General features: G+C 35.7%; 2 protein-coding genes across 3 annotated transcripts in view; one reads left to right on the top strand and one right to left on the bottom strand.

Moving 5' to 3' along the window:
• The window catches only part of LOC131775717 (ORC ubiquitin ligase 1), a 15,302-nt gene extending 5,203 nt beyond the window's left edge, over positions 1-10,099 (bottom strand). Inside the window, exons 1-5 of the mRNA XM_059091845.2 lie at positions 9,946-10,099; positions 9,685-9,820; positions 8,561-8,649; positions 4,370-4,615; positions 2,599-2,690 (exon numbers count right to left, since the gene is read on the bottom strand). Coding sequence (XP_058947828.1) covers positions 2,599-2,690; positions 4,370-4,615; positions 8,561-8,649; positions 9,685-9,820; positions 9,946-10,026 — 644 coding nt within the window. The 5' untranslated portion in view covers positions 10,027-10,099. The remainder of the gene's footprint in view (positions 1-2,598; positions 2,691-4,369; positions 4,616-8,560; positions 8,650-9,684; positions 9,821-9,945) is intronic.
• On the top strand, positions 10,009-23,490 carry LOC131775718 (dolichyl pyrophosphate Glc1Man9GlcNAc2 alpha-1,3-glucosyltransferase-like). Of its 2 annotated transcripts, XM_066161095.1 has the most exons (13): positions 10,009-10,273; positions 11,144-11,222; positions 13,207-13,400; positions 14,180-14,281; positions 14,634-14,700; positions 15,821-15,956; positions 16,958-17,076; positions 18,235-18,355; positions 19,758-19,900; positions 20,632-20,771; positions 21,217-21,314; positions 21,683-21,755; positions 22,789-23,490. In XM_066161095.1, the coding sequence occupies exons 1-13, from the start codon at positions 10,179-10,181 to the stop codon at positions 23,099-23,101; spliced, it is 1,680 nt and encodes a 559-aa protein (XP_066017192.1). In that variant the 5' UTR covers positions 10,009-10,178; the 3' UTR covers positions 23,102-23,490. The 2 variants fall into 2 exon arrangements, with proteins under 2 accessions (XP_066017192.1, XP_066017193.1); XM_066161096.1 differs by lacking the exon at positions 10,009-10,273 and having other exon boundaries at positions 11,150-11,227.

Here is a 23,490-nt window from a genome sequence, read left to right as displayed (position 1 = left end):
ATTTTCAGTTTGCACTAAAATAATTTCAACCTGAAAGCTGCTGTGAATTAGCAGATTGTTCTTATTAACCCTTCAAGAAAATAATCTTAAGGGTACAATCCCAATAACTCAAACCTTCAAGGGAAATTGAAAAAGGTCTGAGTTATCAGGAGTTCAAGCAAAGGACCAGAAATAAGGGAGAACTGTATTTACTGTATACTATGTTTAGACAGTATACATTTAACTATAGAGAAGTCGAGTGAAAATGTAACACTAAACTACTACAGAGGTGGTTAGATATAGTTTGAGTTATTAAGGCTTAGAATATGTGGAGAATACACCTGAAGGGAAACAAAACTTGCTTCCAGTTAGCGGGTGGTTTGAGTTATCTAGGGTAAAATTGTAGTAATATATATGACAGAAATCCAGGGGAAATCAGTTTTGGTTTGAGTTAGCAGGAAGTTGGAATTATTGAGGGTTCAAGTTACTAAGGGTAAAACCACAGTAACTGTATGACAAAATTAGGGTGGAATAGGCTTTGGTTTGAGTTAGTGAGAGGTTTGAGTTAGCAAGGGTTCAGGTTATCAGAATTGGTCTTTACAAGTTATAGATGCCAATCTCTCTAGTACCAAGCAGAAGCAAATCACAAGTTGAAACTTCTGACTTTAAGAGAAGTTTAAAGTTATTTTGGGGAGTTCAACATACCAGACAATTGTCAATTTTGCCATTTGATATTAATTTTAACTGCAGCTAAGACTTGTTGTTAATTGACATAACTTTCATAATCTTAAACTAAAAGAAATTTTCTGTCTTTATAGAACTAATTATTGCAGAGACATTGAAAATTTAAAAATCCAAAGATTCTACATGTAAGAAAACTGTACCTATTGAGTTTGCCACAGCAAATGTGTCATTTGTCTAAATAAAATCAGGGTCTCAAAATAATTATCAAACACTTTGGTATTACCTTGCACAGAATACTTTTTGAGTATTTAGCATTAATCATAACCATTACAATTTCCTCAAATGTGATTGCTGCAGTAGCTGCTTTATTTTTCACTAATCACTCTGTAGGGTTGTAACCGGACACCTGTGATCGGACAGCAGAAGTAGCCAATCATACCTAGTCCTTTCAGTCAAGTCCACCAATCACAGAATTGATCACAATAACCAAAGCAACAAACACTTATCCTAAGAGAGTTGCGGAATTTTTTTTACTTAGACATTATCTCTTCTGCACATATTTGTCCTAAACGTATTTGTTGTTTCTGGAAATTGTAACAGTTATGATTAATTGGTAACTCAATTAAGCATCCTCCTTCCAATAAGCATCCCTCCTTTTTGCCAAACCATTAAATAAATGCTGTGGTGCTTATTTGAGGAAATACAGTAACCATATTCATTTGCAGTCTTAATTTCTAAGCAATTTTTGATAAGCAAATGTTACTTTGTGCAATGGAATAATTTACCTCTAGTCTTGTAATTATTCTCAGTGGGGCAGAATTTTAAGTCCTTTAACCTGATAACCTAAGGCTTATTGATTATCAATCTTGATTTCTGAGCCATTCTTGTTAAGCAAATGTTACTTGGTAAAATGGAAAAATTTATCTAATTTAAATATTCTTATTCCATGTCAAATTTTCCACATCGAAAGGAACACCTGTTCTATCTGCTGACCACAGCTGTTTAACCCTTTAACTCCCATGAGTGACCAAGACAGAATTTCTCCTTACAATATCAATACAATATCAACCAGATAAGTGATGAGATTAAACTAAGAAAAATATCAATTTGGGGATAATTAGTTGATTTAATACTAAATTCTCTGAACTTACATTATTAGAATTGTATGGTTGACAGTAAAGAGAATTACAAATTTGATTTGGGAGTTAAAGGGTTAAGGACACAATTTACAATTATTTACAGCATTACTAAAAATTGACTTGTTCATTAAGGTCAGTGATAATATGAAGAGTATCATGTAACATTCATCAATATGGGCTCATCTCTTTAATTACATAAGGAAAAATGAAATATATCTCTAAAATTTATTGTCTAAATCATAATTACACATAATCAGCTAAAGATTAAGTTTTGCCCATGGGGATGTTATATTTCAAAACAAATTTAGGTCAAAAGTTTCAAATTTATTTGTTCTGTTCTTATTTATGTTGACAAATTATCATAATTCCTAGACAAAAGTAAATTCACATCAACCTAGTTTTGGAAAATTATCACCCAACTTTGATTTTTCCTACAATTTAGATGTTTTATTCAATTAACTTCAGATCACATGTTAGTTTGTGAAAAAACATGCTCAACTTTCAAATTGTCAAATATAGCATTCTAACAATTATTAACCTTTTACCTACAGGTAGTGACTAACATGAAACTTCTCCCTATAATATCCATACTTTATTCAGCAAGCAGGTAATGAGAATATTCAAACTTATCAGGTAGAAGTTGTTATCTAAATCTTACTCCAAATTCTTGTAACTAATTTACAAGGAAACATGTAGCAACCAGAAGGGAGAATTAAGAATCAGAACCTGGGGATTAAAGGGTTGATAATTAAAAGCACAAAGAGCCTTAATCATAGTTGACTCATTTATTACTTACCTCTGAGGAGACTTTGAAAATTTGGGTTCTTCTTTGAGACGTGAATTTTCCCTAACTAGAGTCCTATTTTCTTCCTGTAATCTCTTGTTATCCTGAGAAAGAAATTGTTGAGGTTTAATATTAGGTGAATTTTTCATGATCTACTCAGGTTTTGTGCATTTACCAGTAATTCTTATACATCATATTTACAAGTGTTAACGTGGTTTTGTAGAGGAGGTAATTAATTTAAATACTTTCTCTTCAAGACCACCCTTGAAAGCAAAACAAATAATGAAATAAAATTAATTAATTAATCAGACCCTCTAACACTTTGGGGCTGCACTTTCACTTTCAAATGTAGTTAACAACCAGAAGAAACCAAGACATAATTTCTCCTTACAATAACAAAATAATATCAGACAAGCAATTGATGAGAACAAAGGATTGATTATAAAACTATAAATTAGGGGCTTATTAGTTAATCCAAAACTAAATTCTCCAGATTACCATCTTAAGAATTGTATGGCAGGCAGTAATGAGAAATACTGATGAAACCTTGTGTGAGAAAAGGTTAATTTTAACTGTGTCTGCAATGAGGAGAGGCAGGAATTATTAACCCTTGAACCCCAAAGAGTAACAAGCATCTAGATTCTCCTTACAATATCACCCCTGAATAAAACAGTAAGGTCATGAGAATGAAGGAAATGACCACCAACTAAAGAAGCTCTGGGTTGTTTGACAAATTCTCCTTATCAGAACCTAGGAAATGTATAAAGAACAGTAGGGAGAATATGAAAACTGATGTTAGGGTGTAAAGGGTTAAAGGATAAAGCCAAAAGGCGACAGGGTCTTATCTTGCAAACTTGATTGAACAATAATCACAAGACTAACAAGAGACCTTAACCCTTTAACTCACAATAATAATATCTTCTATACAATTCTTTTGATGTTAGTTTGGAGAATTTGGTGTTGGATCAACTCTCCTAATTGATATTTTTCTTTTTTCTCATCACTTGTCTGCTTGATATTGTATTGATATTGTAAGGAGAAATTCTGTCTTGGTCACTCATGGGAGTTTAAGGATTAATAACAGCAAATAATTCATTGTACAATAGTCCACAATTTCTGTTAAACATCACTTAGCCTCCCCTTAAGTGATCAGCTTAAGACACAAAGTGTGTCTTAATTTCATCCTCCTGGTTCCCAAACTGACACAGCACACAAGTTGTTATCAGCTAAGTTTATAAGCTGACAGGCAAATGCAGAGAGTGTAAAAGGGTAAAACTATATGATGACAGATCCTAATTTCTAAACCTGATTGACAAATAATCATAACCATTGATCACAACATGTACAAACTAACAGTTTTGTTTCTGTGGTTACTAAAACATAACTATGTATGTGATACATTTTCTGAACAGCATGCATGCATTGGTCTGTTACTTTTGCAATTCCTGTGGTGTTAGTAACTTTTGGTCATACTGGTGTGCTGTAAAGTAAGCTTAATGTGCATTAATGGTGTATATTATTTTGCCTTTAGTCCTGGAACTCCCATGAGTGACCAAAACAGAATTTCTCCTCACAACATCAATACAATATGGAGCAGTTATAGGATGAGAATAAAGAAAAAAAAAATTTTGGGACTATCAGTTGCTCCAATACCAATAAAAAATTCAGTTCTGGGTAATGATGGGTATAGTTGAGTTTAGTTGGAATCACTCTCCTTACTATTATGCCACTGGTAAGCTTTCTTTAAGTAACCATGGGAACAGTAATGGCACTGTTAAAGTACCTCTTTAATTTTGTCCATATCACCTCGCAGATTTTCATAAGTGTAGCTTGCTTCTTGTAATCTGGTGGTAAGTTTTACCAACATGTCAATGTCTAGTTTTCCAGTACCACCATCATCTTTGTCACGATGTCTGTTGGTGAAATCCATAGACGCCATTGTTCGCTCTCTTTCAATCATCTTTTCATGAAGTTGCTTGTTTTCAGCTTTTAGACGATCGACAGTGTTTTGGAGAGACTTGACTTCATCCTAAACAATAATATAGAAGACTTTTGCTTTCAAATATGAACGTTAACACTTTCCATCATACAACTACATGATAGGAATTTGTATTTTGGGATTTGCCTCTTGCGGAGGCAGTATGGCTGGGTTGGTTAGGACATTGGACTTGTAATCTGGTGGTCCTGGGTTCAAGCCCTCCACCCTGCTACTCATTGGATTTGGTGGTCCCCCCCACCTCCCCAAGTTCATCTCCTCAGCTGCGCGCTGTGTAAACAGCCAACTGGTCTGCCTCCTTCCAGTTATGATTTTCAAGAACTTTATGTTTCATTCAAATATTTGTTTCTCTCTTTGCGCATAAGAGCATATGTAAATGAATATATACATATTGTAAAAATTAAATTTATTGTTATTATTATAACGCCTATTTTGTGACCCACTACACCTCACAGACCTTGCATTCACTCTTTTTGTTATCTCTGACTGATATTAACTAAAAGCTGTTGCTTGTCCCTAATAACTTAATTTCCTGCTGACGGGAAGTTGTTTTGGTTTCCATCCCTGATGGTTACCCAAGATAATTTGAACTGTAATATATTACAAATTTGTGACAAGTCAAACCTGATAAAACACAGAAGGCCATATCATTGCGTTATTTGTGAGGCAACTATATAAAGCACATGAATGCAGCACTAGCAGCTTAACAAAGCTGTCTTTGAAACAGGTCGCAATACACATCCTCCAAGCTGCAACCATTTTTTTTTTAATTTTGATAACTAAATTTCCTGCTTTAGGATCCAGATGGCCACTTGCACACATCAGTAGAAGCAGACTGTTGTGTCATTGTTACTAGTGTTTATGGTCTAAAGTTCAACTGACATGAGAATTTTCCTGAAATATTCTTAATTATTCATCATTCTTTCTTGCAAATGTTGCCTCTATCTCAATGGTTAGTCCTGTAAAAGTCTTGAAATGTTTCATGAATCTCCAAAAATTAAATTTAATGCAGACCAGGCCATTAAACTTTCATTTCTTGCGACCAATTAAAAAATTCTTGGTTGTCACATGGCAACTTTGAAAAAGGCTTGAACATGGAACCCTGGAAAAGTACTAGGACTTCTCTAGTCAAACTACTTTGAATTACGCTTCATAAGATGGAAAAATTTTAATGAGGATTGTGTTGCTCCATTTTCACTCATGATGATAAAATTTGATTTAAGCATTCATTGTATCTACCAAAATACAACAAACACCTTTCAACCCTGATTTCCGGCAATTTGGTCTCATCTCTTGATAACTTGGAACTTCTCAGAAGTCGAACCTTTATCAATTTGTGAGTTATCAGGAGTCAGTGGTACTCAATTTTCAGAAACAACTCTGCGACCACATAGGGCAGCACATGTTTACTTCTTATCTTGGAATGGCAGGCCAAGGACCTAACTTTTATCACTGTTCCCCTACTCTACAGCAAAAATACAGACTCACGCAAACAGTTCACCAAATTATACTGAGTCATAGTTGCATGTGAAGGAGAGTAATTAACAAAGAGGCTTGCATGCAACTTGATTGTTATTGGGTTGATAGCGACTTTCAGGGATGTCAACAAAACAGTTGACCAAGCTAGACTAAGAATACATTTTGCGTGCAGGAATGCAACAACTTAAGGAGGCAACAAGATTGTAAGCAGGCTTATGGTCACCTCAAGGGATGTCAATGAAAGCCAGTTATGGTGTTTTGTCCCAGTTAATAAGTCCTCTAAGAGCTGTCTGTTGTAATTTTAGTGCATTAAGCTGTTTTCAACCTCTATGGTGTTCACAATTGTCTATTCCTTGAATGGTGCCTATTGAGCAAAAAAAAAAAAAAGATTGAAAACTCCGCCCTGAAATAATGGGGAGTAAAGATGTCACAGCCGCGACGCCTGGAAAAATATCATATCAGGACTGAACTCTCTTCTCTCTGTGAATTTTGGCAGTGGCTTAATGTATTCACTGTCTCTGGCAGTTCAAAATTTCCCCTGCGGCATAACACGTGAAAGGCGGTGATGATTTCAAAGCGGCAACGTGACTAAACTGCCATTTGCGGTTTTTATTCTCTTGGCAATTATTCACTATTGTTATATATAAGACAGCAGATAGATTTTCAAAGTTTTGACATGCATTCATCAATCTAATGTCCTTTCTGTTAAAATCTCCTGTTTGGTTAGTTGCCTGTTGCCATCATTGCGTTCTTATGCTAATATCAGACATTTTCACAGTCTAAGCAACATAGCAAACTCCCACACACATTAACATTGATCGACATATTTCTTTGTTCATTGATGGAAATCAGAAATTACCATCTTCTTTAATCTATCAACACAAAAGAGGCTTTGAAAATCACACATTCAAAGAGAACGCAGGACGCTAGACACACACGAATCTAGTATACTAAAGGCTTAGTGCAATAAGGTCACTATAGCCAAGTTGGTAGCACATCTGACCAAGTTATTGGATGGTCTAAAGTTTGACATCTTGCGGGGATCTCACATATGCTTTATGTTCGTGACAGATAAGTAACATCTTTCTTTGGTATCACGAGTTGTGGTCGTGGACAAACAACCTTTATACCGACTTGCTTAAAATCTCCTTGGAAACCGCCCTATTTCAATCATAGATTAAACATTGGCGGATGGCATCAGAATATAATAGTACGGTTTTGGACACAAAGAAAAAGCATCAGCACTGCTTACAGCTACTTTAAGTGCTGCGTAAGATCCTTGAAATTTCAACTGTAATACCTTTCAAGTGACCACATCACGGTTCAAACAACATGCTATTAAACATTTAGTATAATGAAAAGAACACTCCTAGGTTTAATGGAAACAATTGGTTGTCACCCTTAAGTGGTCATATGAGACAAACAACTCACAACAAAAACACGCTGTCTAACATGCACATGTAGAATGCATACTACCAGAAATAGTAATATCTTAAATCACTTGGCACTAAGCCAACGCCTGCTAGGGAAGTAACTCACAAGAAATGAAAGAATCCCTGGATCGCAATGGCACGCAATGGGTTTTAACTAAAATATTAATAGAACAACAATGTTTTTTTTCTTCTCATGTTGCCGCAGGTATGTTAATACCATTCATATTAGGGGATGACCCTTCTAATTTTTGAAGTACAAATTATTCAAAACTGCACAAAGATTTCCATCAAAAAGAGTACAAAGGGTGACATTTTGTCTGGTACTGGTTTACATTCATTTTTGGCCAAAGGATGTTGTTTCAGATGACGCCTACGCTTGTGTATTACAATAATAAAAACTTTTTAAAGATGGTGAAAGGCGACAAGTTACAAAATGATAATACTTCCATTGTTTCTTTGAGGATAAATATATTGTACTGCAGGTTTAGGAAACACTTGTTGTAGTAATAAAGGGAACCTACAAGAGATTGAACCAATTCACAAGGAACTTCTAACACCAACTCTCTAAGTTCAGAAGAATTATAGGATTAAAAGGTGTTTCACCCGACATCGTCTTTCCGTGACAACTACATCTTGGTCCCCTCCTTAGTGTATAATCGTTTTCCGGCATCAAACTTAACAATCACCAAAATTGATTCAACCCCATGATTTTGGCATTTCCTGTCTCGTGTCTTACGGGATGACTTGATTTAAATATGCATTTCTATTAGATTAACTATCAAGCTAGTACTAACAATAACAGATCAAAGTCTGCTTTGTAAAAGACACATATAGGTGTTTAGCATCAAAACGTACAGTGACTGTGCTATGACCTCTAACAACATAGCTGAGATATTTCATTGAATGGGATATTGCATGTGTATACCAATGTGAAAAAGCATGAAACACCATCCATGTTTTCTTAACAGTGGTAAATATAAATCAGTGAAATCACGACAGCGTGATATTTCTATATGGCCATAGGAATTAACACATGCGGTTTGCATGCAAGTAATTCTTTGTTTACCTCATATTCTTGCCTTATTAAGTCAAGTCTTGTACGTCTTAAGTCTGCCCTTGTTACAGCATCATTACTCACTGGCAAATCAATACTTCCTAGTGAAAAATAGTATAAAACACAAAATATTTTCTTTCTCTAAATATATTATTTCTCTAAGAACACTACGCACAGCTTAATTTAATATTGTGAAGAGAACGTTCATCAAACAGTAAAAAACTGTCTGAGAGTGTCTGAAAAGAACGTAAATAGTACTTGGTCACCCGGAGTTGCTACAGGAACAGCACAATTAAATCATTGTTATTCTAATTTATTCATGTCTGGTTTGAGGCATCACAAAGTGTTTTATAGCATATTGTGCAACAGAAACCGACAGCTTGTGGTTAAGGAAAATAAGAGGGACCATCCAATTGAAACGATCTCCCAGAGCCTTGAAAAGCTTTTGCCACGTAAACAATGCACCTCATTGGTCAGCTAGATTGACATCGCAATACACAATTGATTCAGATAAATTGCAGGTTACAGAGGTCATTTGATAAATTGCCTTGCTCACGTCTGTTCGATGGTTCACACAAAGGAGGTATGAAAAGCATGTGCTAGCTCAGACGGTCACTGACCCACAAGTCCGGAGCCATATTGTGCATGCAAGTCAAGGGGCAGGACTTTAGAGCTTAACTTTGAGTAAATGCAAAAATACCCGTATCATGTTTTGAGGGACTACACCTGAACACAAATAAACATTTCCTTTGTTTCACTGCTACCCGGGACAACTTCAAAATCTATTCTCCCTGATGAATTTTCCTCGTTTTGTGCGTTTAGTGATTCAACTGAACCAACAGATGAACCAGACAAAGCATCTTCCAATCGCTCACAAGAATTGTTAACAAATTAAACGCCATCCTTTCAGAATCTAATTAAGATCTAGAATTTCTTCGGCCAAAGAAAGGCTCGATCATTATTTCCTGAATGTAATTACGTCCTTGAAACATCGTAACCCGGCCGGCGTTGAAGACAGCAATAGTCAAGCATAATTCCCTTTTAACTTCCCCTCTAACTTAACCTTGGAACGTCGCCCTCTCTAAAAGCGCAATGCTAGTTCAACTAGAATCACAGCGCTTGGCGAAAGTTCTTACCAAGAATTTTCTTGCAGGGCTTCTCCGTTGTTATCGGCGTTCGGCACGTTGGGCAGAATGAGTGTGTTCGTAGCCACAAATCCATACAGTTTGAGCAAAACACATGTTGGTTAGGACAAACTACAGGCTCTCTAACCTGAATATAAACCACACATGGAAGGTTAGATCATGTACATTCGAACTGACATATTCTTCGACCATGCGCGCGCGAAATGACAAACATCACACGACATAAAGTGTCACTAACAGCGAGGTTCTTACCTTCCCTAGACATATCTGGCACGAAATCGGAAGAGTCATGGAGAGGGAAGTTGAAGAAACGGAGACCTTTTTGTTCGCCATGAGTGTTTATGCTTCGTCCGGTGTCATGCCATATGATCTATTGGAGAGCGCGTTTAACTGTTTAAACCGTGACATCCTGGGTCTCCTCTCCTTGACACTGGTGAACAGCGGACGCATTCGAAGTGCATGCTCAGTAAACTGTGGAATCCAACATGGCGGCAATTTCAAGAGCGACAGGAATTGATGACTGGTGGAAAAGTCTTCTTGTTTTCTCTGTATTGCTGAAATCTCTCCTGATACCTGCGTAGTACCATTCACGTTACCATTGTCAATTTGTTGAATGTTGATCATCGATATGTAAACTTGTAAAGGTTATTTTCAAATATCATTTTGTGTTTGAGCATTAGCAAAACGACTTAATCGTTATTATTATTCTTTATTTCAGCTGTTAAAATTTATCAGGGGGTGGCCATCTAATTTCGATCCTTCTTTAAGCTGCCATAATTTGCATTCGCTTTGACATTTATTGTTTATAATGTAGAGCTTAATTTAATCTTGCTTATACCAGTGCAAAGATTGCATGTGATCAAACTAAATTCGACTTGAAGAATGCTGATATTTTTGTTATCAGCTCAGCCAACGCACATCATTGCGAACTGCTTATATAGTCTCATTAACAGATTAACTTGAAACAAAGTACTGTTGCAAAAGTATATCTTTGCTTTTTGATACCGAATCTTCTCTGTGTTTTGGCGAGCACTTCAGATGACAGTAGTTGTAAAAATCAATTTTCACCGGTTGAACATAATGGTTTGGGGCATAGAATATTGTCTGTGTCAGGTTAGCACTTAATTCTTATGTCTGAGAGGTAATTAGAAACGTCTGATTACATAACATGAGAGGTGACGAGACAACAATACGACATTATATTGAGCCTGTTGACATTACAAGAGAGCTTATCATCAAATCTTCTTATTAGGCTCTGTTTTTAATGGTGCTTAAATTTGTCAAATGGTAAGTTACAGGTTTTAATTTGTGTTGTTCCATCTGCAGTTCAAAAATGTAATTCGATATAATAAATAAAGAGAACATCAGAGTTCAGTTGCATTTAAATTTATTTGGAGTGGAATTAAGTGACATGTCTTTGTGGTGTTTTGTTTGAATGGATTTTTTGCAGCCATTCCAGTGATTTTGAGGTGCACAGAAATTGGCTTGCCATTACAAACAGTTTGCCCTTGTCAAGATGGTATTATGAGGTATGGTATGTGCACGCAACCCTTGCTAGTCACACTAATATTGTAGTTATAGTAGAGATAAAAACTATTGCAAGGATAATAATAATAATAATGATAGCAGTTATAATGCCGACAATGACATTTTATAAGAATGTATATTTTTGACAAGTTGCTGAATAGCCCATGGAAGGTTTAGCATAAGATCTTGTTGGCTGAGAGTTTAGGGCAAGCTGGGATCTTAATAAAGTTGTTATCCAATCTCAGAGCACCTCCTCTGCCCAGGATTATAAACTGGGTCAAAAAACCTACTGTTTTGTTGGTTGCTCTTGGCTAACTTTATGCTTATCAAGGGTAAACTGACTTTAAATGGCTAAACTGTGAAACATTATTTGGTAATTTGGTTATGATAATAGTCTGCATTGTGAAAGTTTGTCCCAAAAATTCAATCAGGTGTTGTTAATCCTCTTATTATGACTCAAAGTTCTTATTTCAATGTGTGATGCGCTTATTCCAAGGGTTCACATATTTGAGGGCCTTGATATTTAATAATTTTTTCCACGCAATTAGCTACATGCAGCTATAATCACTTTTCTTCTCACAATGCTTTATTTGAATACAGAAAATACAATAAGCTGTCTTTATATTCAAAGTTGATCCTTAAGTTTAATAGCAGCACAATACATCGATTTATTTTTCAAAACTTAATGTGTTTACTAAGTGGAAACAAGTTTGGTGTGAAAGTCCAGTGATAAAACATAACCAATACTTTACATGGTTGTCGTAGTAACTAGAGTTTTTATAAATCAGGCACACATGTTTATTCAATTTTCAGATTATCAACATTACATTGGCTGGCGCACAAATAGACAGAGCCAGTCTAAAGCAGTGGTGAATTAAGCATGAGATAGCTAACTATACTCTCTAAGCTAACTGTCTGAACTAAACTGGATTCAGTTTAGGGAAATACTTACAACTGAACAAATTTTATTATCAAGAAATACATCGCAAAGGAAATTGTGATATTATTGTTTACAATTTGTTACTTCTATTATACTTGTTTGAGAATCGAAGTAATTGTCTTTGTCTGCGAGGATGCCAAATGAAATATCATGGAGTTTAGTCCAAAAGATTTCTTGGTTAGTAGGTCTTAGGCTGGCTAATAACTCATTCCACAGCTTGACACCCATGTCAGAAAAATGAGTTTTGCATTTTGAGTTCAAATTTTTTGAACAAATACATTTTTGGTAGAGGAAGATTGCGTGTTTTGCAAATGAATGCAATATGTACTATCTCATCCAAATGCGTTTGATTTGTTTGCCAATACTTGTCATTTAGTTGATATAGAGCATAGTTTCTTGTTCTTATTGTCCACATAAGTTTTTGATAGTGCCTGAGTTACATCTTCTCTAAGATTTTCATTGAATTTGAGACACCACAGATTGTAATTTTGTTTTATTTGGTTTGGTTGTTCGGTTTTATTTTGTGGTTAGATATTTGTCTTTATTTGATCCCAGTTGAATCATACCTTTGTACATATTCATTTGGTTTAAAAGATATCTCAGCATTCAATATGGTTGTAGCATTCATCTACAATTATCTCGGTACTTGTCCAGGGAAGTTAGGGAAGAGGAAGGAAGAAAGCATCCATTTTAACTTTTTGCCGATAGGAAGGTAGGACAGTTTTCTCTTCTATTACAAGCATGAAAGATTAAAAGAAATTTTCAAGCAGGTAGAGCAGTCTTTTTCCTGTTGACTTATTCCAAATTTCAATTTGTCTGGCGGTAATAAGAGATACTACAAGAAATAAATTTTTTCAATTACTGCCTGAAAAGGAGAACACTGGAAGGGGATGCTTGTTCAAGGAGTCAACATGTCCCAGTTACCTCTGTATACAAGAAAGGAAACTTGATCTTGGCAAAAGGCATCACAAAGTAACAAGCAGTGATGATCCCACAAAATATCATCCTCCTCCATTATTATTGATTATTTTTTCTGGAACTTGTAGAAAACTTCAGAGTGGACTCTGGATTATCCGCCGCTATTTGCCTGGTTTGAGTATTTGTTATCACAAGTAGCTGCCTTGGTCGATCCTAGGATGGTGATTATAAGCAAGTTACCTTATACAAGTCTATCAACTGTACTGTTCCAAAGAGGATCTGTTATGTTTACAGACCTGCTGTTGGCTTACGCTGTGAAGGAGTGAGTCACTTTTAATGCTTTCATGTTTTTTGCTAGTTTGTCCTGATTATTCAAAAAGAGCTTTTACGTAGTAAATTGACTTAATCAATGCAGTTATACACAATCAAGTATCACAAAATACCATGCGCTACTCATTTGATCTTTTGATCTTTTGTGTTGCCATGTCTTTCTTGCCATCGCTGTTACTGCTGTAGTTTGCTTAGGGTCCCTTTCAGTGCATGTGAAAACCATGCCTTTCTTTAAAAACTGGTTTGGACACGTCAGATTGTTCAACTCTGAAGATACCAAGACAGAATGATGTGAGTGAGTGTTTTGTCAAGTGTACATGAAATATGCAAGTTCTGTGGATAAAACTATGATAAAACTTTCAGATCTCATCTGAAATGGTGTGCCTACCTAAAGGCTGAGTAAGTTGTGTCAACTCAGTAAATTGGTACTCTGTTTCCAAAGTAATGTGTGCTGGAGTTGTGTGAAGGACACCGTAGCATAGAGTTCAGCATAATGAGCTCCAGCTATGAAGGCTTAGTTTCCAACCCTAGAGCAAACTTTGTGTTTTATTCTTGGGCTAGAAATCTCACTTTTGCAGTGCCACTCTTCTACCAAAAGACAGTATAAATAAGAATCGGCAAACTGTCGATTAGACTTGGTAAAATACCAGGAGTAACTCTGCAATGGAGTGGCATTCTATCTGTGGAGATTGAAACCTACTCTGGGTGGTAATGGGCTGGGTGGTTTGTGAGCTTACTTTTAATTGCTATTTCTTTTTTTTACCCCCTAAGGTATTGTAGCTATCTTGCCAAGAAGTCTTCTGTTACTGTGCGCAATTGTCTGATCTTGGCTATATTGGTCATTTTTAATTTTGGTCTTCTGATAGTGGATCATATCCTTTGATACTTTCACCGCATCAGGAAAACAGAATAGTTGGGCGAATTGGATTAGTTAATCAAGAAAATAGTTTTTTAAAGGAGAATTTGCTTAATACGAAATGATTGAATTTGATCGCATTACATTTGGCCATAAAACTATTAAACTAACCAAAATTAGACAAAAATTTCAATGGCGGTAGTCATTACTAAGTTCAAAGCACTTTTGAAATTTTTGGGCATGGCTACAGTAGGGAATGTTTTGTCTACAACTTTTTTAAGATTTGCCAAAATTACCTCAATGTTGACCAAATATGGTATTAAAGTAACTAACTCAAAAGGATTCCTAAATTCCTTGACGTCTTTCAGACATTCATTTCCAATACAATGGGTTCTTGTTTGGCATTCTGCTTCTCTCTATAACAAAGTTGTCGCAGGTATATTTCATTGTTTTATTTTCTTCTCAGTGAAGGTGTGTTCACTGTATTTCCCTTAACTGTATCTTAATTTGACCCTTTGATCCCCCAGTTCTAATTATTAATTCTCCCCACTACATGCTACACATTTCCTTGTAAATTAGTTACAAGAATTTTTTATTTTGATTCCTCTCCTTTATTTGATAATTTTTTTTAAAGACGAAAAAGCAATTGCATTTATTGTAAAATTATGCTCTTGTGGTCCTTGAAAACCATGGTTGCATTTCAAGACCAAATCAACTAAAAAGAAAGGTACTGTTTGGAGCAGCATAAACTATAATAGCCCATCTAGGAGAGTCTTCCCCCTCTGGGTTTCAATACATATGTTACTTTTGTTTCTGACTGTGCTGAATAAAATCTGTACTTTTCATGAATTTGCTTGTAAATCCGCAGCAACCTATGCCTCAATTAATGTGGGAAAAATTTTGCATGAATTGAAAGCATTGGAATCTTCTTTCTATGAAGACTACTTAAACAAAAAACTATTGCCAAGGGCCACCTTAGATAATTACTGACCAGCCCAACCTGAGGAAAATGCTAGTGTGCTTTTTAATTACAACTTTCAGTTTATGGCTCAATTTCAGCAAGTGTTCAAAAGTGAAACAAGAGCATTTAAATGATCTTTTATGCCCCTTTTAGGGACTTTTCCAAATTGAGAGTTTTAAGCGTAACCTTTCCACTTACATGTGGACGTGGTAAGAAATAGGGCTGCTTTTCAATTTGTCAGAATTCTGCTATTTCACTATGTTGTTAAAAATGTTTCACAGATGAAAATACAAAAGTGTTTGACATTGCTAGGAGATGAACTTTATTCATTTGTCTCATGTTGGAGTCTTTTTTTAATGTTGATTGCGACATTTCAACTGCAATATTACAATCGACATGCAAAGTGACTCCATCTTGAGACAAACAAATAAAGTTCATCTCTTCTCTTACACCACGATGAATAATAACCACATATTTTATTACTAACAGTGTTTGACTTTATTCAGATCATTTGTTCTGGCTATAAAGTAAAGTTCAGGTGACTCATTTCAATCACATTTCAAATGCTTACACACATGGTAATTGATAATTTTAGGGATGTGCATTGGAAGGCTCTTTTTGGTTTGCAGTCCTGCTGAATTTCAAACACATCTTTCTCTACATTGCCCCAGCATACTTCATTTTCCTTTTGCGATCTTACTGTTTCCAACCATCTGCAGCTGAAAAGAAAGGTAAATTAAAAATATAAAATCACTTGACTGTAACGAGAACCCCTATTTTTACAAAAGCATAGCCAAATGAGAGGTCCTATGATGTATGTGATGTGCTTCATTATCAAGAAACCATTATGGAAATAAACCCTTTAACTCCCATGAGTAACCAAGAAAGAATTTCTCCTAACAAGGAAGACAAAGGAAGAAGAATATCAAAAAGGGAATTATTAGCTGATCCAATAACAAATTCTCTGCAGTAAAATTGTAAGAATTGCATGACAGATAGTAAGGAAAATTACTAATGAGGTCCTAGTGGTGAAATGGTTGAGACAGTTCAGCTTCCTCTAAATACTTCCTTGTCATATTTATGGCCACACTTTTTTTCCTATTGTCTGGTTCAAGCATTCACTGTTATCTAAACCTTTCTGGAAGGGCCAGTTTTCCACAGTGCATTGGTCATGTATCTAAGGAATAAACTAAGAGTCAGTCTGCTTTGGCTTCACTTGAGCAGAGAGCCTTTGAGAGATTAACTTTGCTAGAATTTGAATGATAATTGGAGGAAAAGAAATGTCTCCAATGCTTACCAGGTGTCATGTTGGGAACCCTTCACTTAAATGGCTGCCTCTCTCAAAATACATTTTTGGCTTAAAAAGGTGTTTGTTTTGACAGCAGTAAATGAAAACCAGACTTTCCCCCCAATACAAGTAAGGGACTACTGTAAAACTCCCTCTTGCAGGCCAACACCTACAGGTGAAGCCTAACTATACCCCTTTATTACCACCATTGCTACTATATGATATGTATGATATATGATATATATGATATATATAAAACAAATATAATATATGATATATATATCTATATATGATATATATATATATCATTATATATTATATTATGTTGTATTATATAATATGTAGTCTATTACTACTTTATGAGGTTAGCTCTTGCTTTTCAAAACCAGAATTTTAGAATATAGTTGACTTGGCTGACAATCATTCTCTTTTTTAACTTTGCAGAGAAACAGTTGAGAATTTTTGGTGTAAATATTTGGGATTTTTCCCCTTTAAAGTTGATGAGACTTGGCATCATTGTGGTCTTTGTATTTGGTCTTTCATTTGGACCATTCATAGCCATGGTATGGTTTCTTATAACATATAGTTCAAAGTAGTGGTAATCTTCTAGTTCTACCAAGTTAGGTTGTTATGTAACATTTGCATGAACATGGGCTCACTGTGCACACCTAATTTGGAGCCTTGCTCTGTTGTGTGTCCTGCACCTTCATCTCTTGTTCTTTTGACCTCTTCAAATGTATTCTTCTTCCAAGTCTTATTTTAGCATTGTGATCATGGAAAAAGCAATTAAGTGAATGCTCATAATTGGCGTACAATATAGTGATATCACATAAAGCCATGATCCTGGCAGATGAGCGGCAATTTTAGCAATTGCAGAAAAGAAGCAGTAACACTAGTGATACAGTGTCAATGGGAATCATGTTTTCTCATTCATTCTACAGAAACTGGAAAAAACTTGCACAATACAGTGCAGTATAGATGTTATCAAGTATTGTTTTTGGTTGATTCTTGAAAATAATGTAGGATTTGGTTGATGCACTTTACTTAGCTCTGTGATTTGTGAAGAAACTTCTTGCACCTTCTAAACCAATTTGATACAAATCTTGCACCAATCAAGATTTGTTTTCATTTTTCTTTGCTTCAGGCAGTTTGCTGTTTAAGTTTTTGAGTTCTCTCAATTCTTATGGACAACAATTTGCATAATTAGGTGCATATATTACATATAATACATTAACTCTCCTACATCACAAACAATATGTTACATACAAAATATTATAAATGATAAACTTCCTATGATTAATTTCTTACAAAAATTAATTGTGTTTTCTTTCAATGCCACTCTATGTTAACAGTGAATATTACCTAAACAGTGGTGATGGTGTTGGGCGGGGGATTGTAATATTTTTCATCTTAAAATTTAGGCTATGATGTGAAAAAATTTTTTAATCCCCTGCCCTCTAATGAAAAATTCCTTGATCTGCCCCAGCTTACTAAGTTAAATTATGTAGTAAATGCTCACAATTCTTACAGTACTCACAAGAAGTAGTGAACGTAGTTTATCACCAACAGGATTATCTACATTACAAATCTTTTTATGCTAAAAAAAAGTCTGCTTAAACTGGGTATGAAAAAATTTGAACATACAGGTTTAAAAAGAGACAGAAGAAACTGTCAGCTAGCTTTTTTGTTGTGTATGATATCTTTGAATTTTTTTTTTATAGGGTCAATTACCTCAGGTGCTATCAAGACTTTTTCCTTTCAAACGAGGTTTATGCCATGCCTACTGGGCTCCAAATTTCTGGGCTTTGTACAATGCACTGGACAAGGCTATTGCTATTTTTGGTAAGGTGTAGATGACTTAATCCTTCAACTTCCAGAAGTGATTAAAATGTAACTTCTCCTTTAATATCCATACATCGTCCAGCAAACAGGTAATGAGAGTACTCAAACTCATCAGGTACAAGTTTTAATCTTGATCTGACATCAAATTCTCATAAATTATTTCCACGGAAATGTGCCACAGCTAGGGGAGAATTAGCAATCAGATCATGGGAGTTGAATGGTTTACAACAAGTTCAAAATCAATCCAATATTCCAGCTGAGTCTCAAATATTGTGTGTGGTACTCTGCCATTTGGCACAAAAATTTTGCAGGGTTTGGTTTAGTATTTTTGGAGATCTAAAGGCTTTGTTCTTCAGTTACAAAATAATATAAATTCCACAGGAAATGAATCCATCAAAACAAAATGCTGCAAAATTTGCTTTTGAATATTTTGGTCTGTTGAGGAACTTGAGGGAATGGGGCTCCAGCCAAGCAGGGGACAGGAAAATTGTTTTCTGTGGTTTCATTGTTGTGTGGCACTGTTTTGGTATTATGTTCTAAGAGTTAAGAAGCTCAGATATGAGATTGAAAAATTCAGTTGGATGTTTCCATGTGCTGAAACTCAATGAGTTAAGAAAGTCAAAAATATTACCAGACATTTCCTTGTTATTGTTTTTTTTGGTTATCTTGAATCACTTAAAAGTGCCTCTGCAAAACCCAAAAATTGACAATCCCCAGAATAAAACTACTACACAATTTTCATGTTACATGATTGCCACGGTTTAGATAGCTTAAAGTTTTTCACAATTTGTATTACTGAATTTTACCTCAAATTAATTGTGTGATTCTGCCCATCCAGAGCTGTTCATTTGTTTGCTGAATCAGCCAATAGTAAAGTTGTGTTTGGCGCAAGTCAGAAGAAAATCTAGCATTTGATTGTACTGTCAGCTTCTAGATAACATGACATACAGTTGACAAAACTTGATAAAATCACTGGGAAAAAACCTTTATCACCACCAAAAGAATTGCCTTAGATTTTTACCAAAACCATCAATAGGCTCTTAATCAGTTGCAAACAGAAATCTTAGGTTACATATTTAGCAATATTTTGGATGAATTTGTGCAAATTTATAGGATTGACAAACTTGATAAAATCATGGAAAAAAACCTTTATCAGCAAAAGAATTGCTTTAGAGTTTTACCAAAACCATTAATAGGCTCTTAATTGCAAACAGAAATCTTAGGTTACATTTTTAGTAATGTTTTGGATAAATTTTAAAACAATTATTAGAGAGCCAGTAATGCTCCTTGCAATCAACAAAACAGAATGTTTCCATCAGAGCATTATCACTCACACAGTAGAAGACTTAAAATTGGTAGTCAATGTATGAAAACAATAAATTATATTTTTGTGCCATTTTAGGTTCAAAAGCAGGAATCTTGCCCAAAGATGCCATGAAAAGTAAAGCCTCCATGACAGGTGGTTTGGTTGGTCAGTCTGAGCACTTGATTCTTCCATCAGTTCCTCCAGTTGTCACAATGATCCTAACACTTTTTTCTGTGATGGTGAGTTGACAGGGACCAGTCAGTTTTTATTGCGGGAGGGGGGGGGTTTAGGAGGATTTTGGTTTTGTCACAATAAAATGTACCTGTTACCACCCCCCTTCTAATTGGCAGTCAATTTTCTGTATTCCCCCTTTTACACTCTCTTCTTCTTGGAAATGTAGCGACTATGGTCACATCTGGGAGGGAAGGGGTTAAAAGATGAAGGCAATTGTTAGTCACAACAAAGAAAATTTTCCCTAGGAGTTGATAGAGCTCTTTTCGGTTGAGTGTTGTAAAACTGAAGCCGAAGTAAGCTCTATGGCAAATCAGAAGAAAGTGAAATGCCTTGAAAAGCCAATAGGAACTCAGAACAAAAACAATCGAACTGCCTAAAGCGCGGGAAAACGCGGGCGACCAAGTCGTGATCGGTTTTAGTTTTGTTTCCGATTGGTTAAGAGAGTGGTGCGAGTTTTCTGGACCAATCACAGAGCGAAGTAAAGCAAAACCAGTGTTATCTTAAATTACTTTCGACACTCAATTGAAAACTGCTCCAAAGTTATAACAAGTCAATCACTGGAAGCGCGGGAAAACGCGGGTAATCAAGTCAAAATTGGGTGTAGTTTTAATTCTGATTGGTAGAGAGGGTGTTGCGAGTTTATTTTTTTTTGTGACCAATCACAGAGCTAGTTAAAGAAAAACAAAATCATTGGTTTCTTTCGATACTCAATTGAAAGTTGCGTTTTCTCTTTCAGCCTGCTCTATGGCATGTGTGGTTTAGGCCATCAGGCATCACTGGATTTCTCCGCTGTCTCGTTCTTTGTGCCTTTGGTTCCTTCTTGTTCGGTTGGCATGTGCACGAAAAGGCCATCCTGATGGTTATTGTTCCTCTCAGGTATAAAGTTCTGTAAATGTTTTATTTACATCGTTGTAATGGTAGATCTATTTTGCAAATCACGCAGTGCTTTTCCAACCAAATTCCAATAATGAATTGGAAACCATTGCGCGTGAAAACCCGCGAAAATTTGCTTTGCTCCCAACTGTGGCTTCTTAGCTCAGTTGAAAGTAGCGCCATCGGTCTTCAGGGAGCGTGGGTTCGAATACTGAGGAAGCCTGAATTTCAAGCCTGAATTTCAAGCCTTACTTTAATTAATAGTATTCTAATCCATGTTTATCTCATTATTGTTATGCGTAGTCAGTATAAATTCGAAGAACTTGTCTCACAAGGCAGTTTGACTTCCCTGCTGTACTCTCTGCTCAGAGATGGCTCCTCGTGAAATATAACGTGATTTTAGACGTCTTTGGTTTTTTTGGCTGTTTGTTTGTTAATTGGTTTTCAGCTTAATGGCTGTTGTTGAAAGACGACCTGCACGGGTTTTTCTATTGCTGAGCACAACAGGCCATCTCTCACTGTTTCCTTTGCTGTTCCAGTCACAAGGTAAAGGTGTTCCCCTTGTTCATACATAGAGGAATATACGACGGTTCGATTGTACTGTTTTGATCACTCAAATAAAACTAACAAAAGTCTCTCAAGTGAAATTTAATCCATGTTTATCTCCCGAAATGAAGGTTATTAGTCTATGTGAGCGAGGCTTTTGTATGAGTGACATAACATAAAAATGACATAAAATGCTGTTGTTTTTTTTTTATCTTTCTTTTTTTCGGTTATAAAACTCCTATTCTATGGAACGTGTATTAAGCGGTTCACCTTTATTCAGCGGTCACTTTCATTCCCTTTGGGTGACCGCTTAATACAGGTTCGACTGAAATCTGATTATAATTGTTTCATTTGCTTTTCGCTTTCAGAAACTCCCATTAAAGTCTTTCTCATGCTGATGTTTACAATTTTCTCGTTCTACTCACTATGTCTTGTTCACTGGTAAGTGAAAACCTGTTTCACGCTTTTTAGTGTGATATGATAAAGAATAAGGAACTTGCAGATCAAATGTTCGTTCGGTTTCGAGTGCTTTATACGCGTCTTCAGTTAACTTTTACTATGTAAACAGCTTCTGAAAATACTTCAGTTTTTGAACAGTAAGTTCATGAAAGGAATAAAGCACCAAGAATTCTAATTTGTTGGAGATGAAGGATAATGGTTAGGTTTATATATTTTTCTCTGTTTTCAGAATTTTTTGACAATGTGTTAAAGAAATTTATCGTGGGCTTAAGACACGCCCAAAGAATTTATTAATGTTTTTTTTTTATTATTTCAAAGTAGTAAGTTATTGGTTTTATCAGTATTGTTATGACGTCAGTATATATATATGTATATATATATATATATATATATATTATTTATTTATTTATATATTTATATGACATGTAGGTCTCGTTGCCCAGACACAGGAACGTTAGTATGTCTGGATTTACACTCAATATCGTGGGTAATGCTACAGTTTTCTACCGTAGTAATACCGCTCACAGGCGTTCATTGTGAACTGAATTTTCTCGCGCTCACTAAAATACAAACGGCGCATGGAGAGCTTGCGTTTGCGGGAAAAAAAATCAAACGAGGTTTAAAGGTTGATTTGTATTGTTACATAATTTTACTGATTTGCATGGCACGGGTCGGATAAAAAGGTGAATAAGGTTTAGCCTTTCCGTCGACGCAAACCGTCCATTCTCTCACACAATTTTATTTTACAGTAAAGCGCATGTTCGTCAACGTATAAGCCTGCGTATTTTGTGTTTTTATGTGTGCTTCAAGGTGATAAGAGGCAAAGTTGCTAACGGGAATATTAAATTCCATTACAAACCTCTCGCAGCTTTGTCTCTCATTTACACTGATCCTTCGCTGGAAGCTCAAAGTGCACACAAAAGCGCCAGTAATGCCGGCTTTCAACTATTGAAGAATCACGCAAAATTTGCGATACAATTAAACTTTCTGAAATCTTTATCTTTGTTTTCTTCAGTGGGGAATCTTCCGAAACGTCCATATCGGATCTGTTCAAATTACCCATTGTTGAGTGGTACGAAGCGTGTTACTTGTATGGTTTAGTTGTCTTGGAACTCTACTGCAGTGCCATTCATCCTTTTACTGTGCTTGCCGTTAAGCTGCCTTTTTTACCGCTCATGCTTACGTCGGTGTATTGTGCCGTGGGTGTGATTTGGGCGTGGATCTTATTTTACGTGGACACTCTGACGAGCTCGCTGATTAATAGGGCAGCGGTGTCAACTATAAGAGAAACTGTGGTTGGAAAACAGTCTGCCAAGAAGAAACAGTGAAATGCCCCTTTGGACGAAGGTCAAGAGATTCTACAGATAAATTATAGTAGGCTAGTTTAAGAAAGTTTTTTGTCTCAAAACTTTGGGTTTTGAATCCCTTTCAAACTAAATTTTAATACGGTGTTCTGGTAATCACTTTGGATTAGGATAAGATTGCTCGAAACATATGACTCTCCGAAATGTTATCTTGAACTCGCATGTCAAGTGTTCTTGTGACAAGCGTTTTTAGCTCTGAAAATCTTCAAACGGGTAAAATAGAAACCAGCACAGATTGCTTTAAGTCTTTTTTTTTCTCTGACGAATGTAGATGAAAGGCGAACGCATATTTGACATTCGAATAGGAAGAGATTGGTTCGAGACCACTCAAATAAAACTAGAAATAGTCCACA

The sequence above is a fragment of the Pocillopora verrucosa genome, chromosome 14, assembly GCF_036669915.1.
Source record: "Pocillopora verrucosa isolate sample1 chromosome 14, ASM3666991v2, whole genome shotgun sequence".
NCBI lineage: Eukaryota > Metazoa > Cnidaria > Anthozoa > Scleractinia > Pocilloporidae > Pocillopora > Pocillopora verrucosa.
Note: the sequence above shows the minus strand (reverse complement) of the source record. Positions and strands in the feature narration are given on the sequence as shown.

What these genes read in the sequence shown, in the direction of transcription:
- LOC131775718 (XM_066161095.1), top strand. Translation starts at nt 10,179, where the DNA reads ATGGCGGCAATTTCAAGAGCGACAGGAATTGATGACTGGTGGAAAAGT. An exon ending in GGTCTTCTGATAGTGGATCA is followed by an intron (nt 14,282 to 14,633) that starts TATCCTTTGATA and finishes ACGTCTTTCAGA; the next exon opens with CATTCATTTCCAATACAATG. An exon ending in TAACACTTTTTTCTGTGATG is followed by an intron (nt 19,901 to 20,631) that starts GTGAGTTGACAG and finishes TTTCTCTTTCAG; the next exon opens with CCTGCTCTATGGCATGTGTG.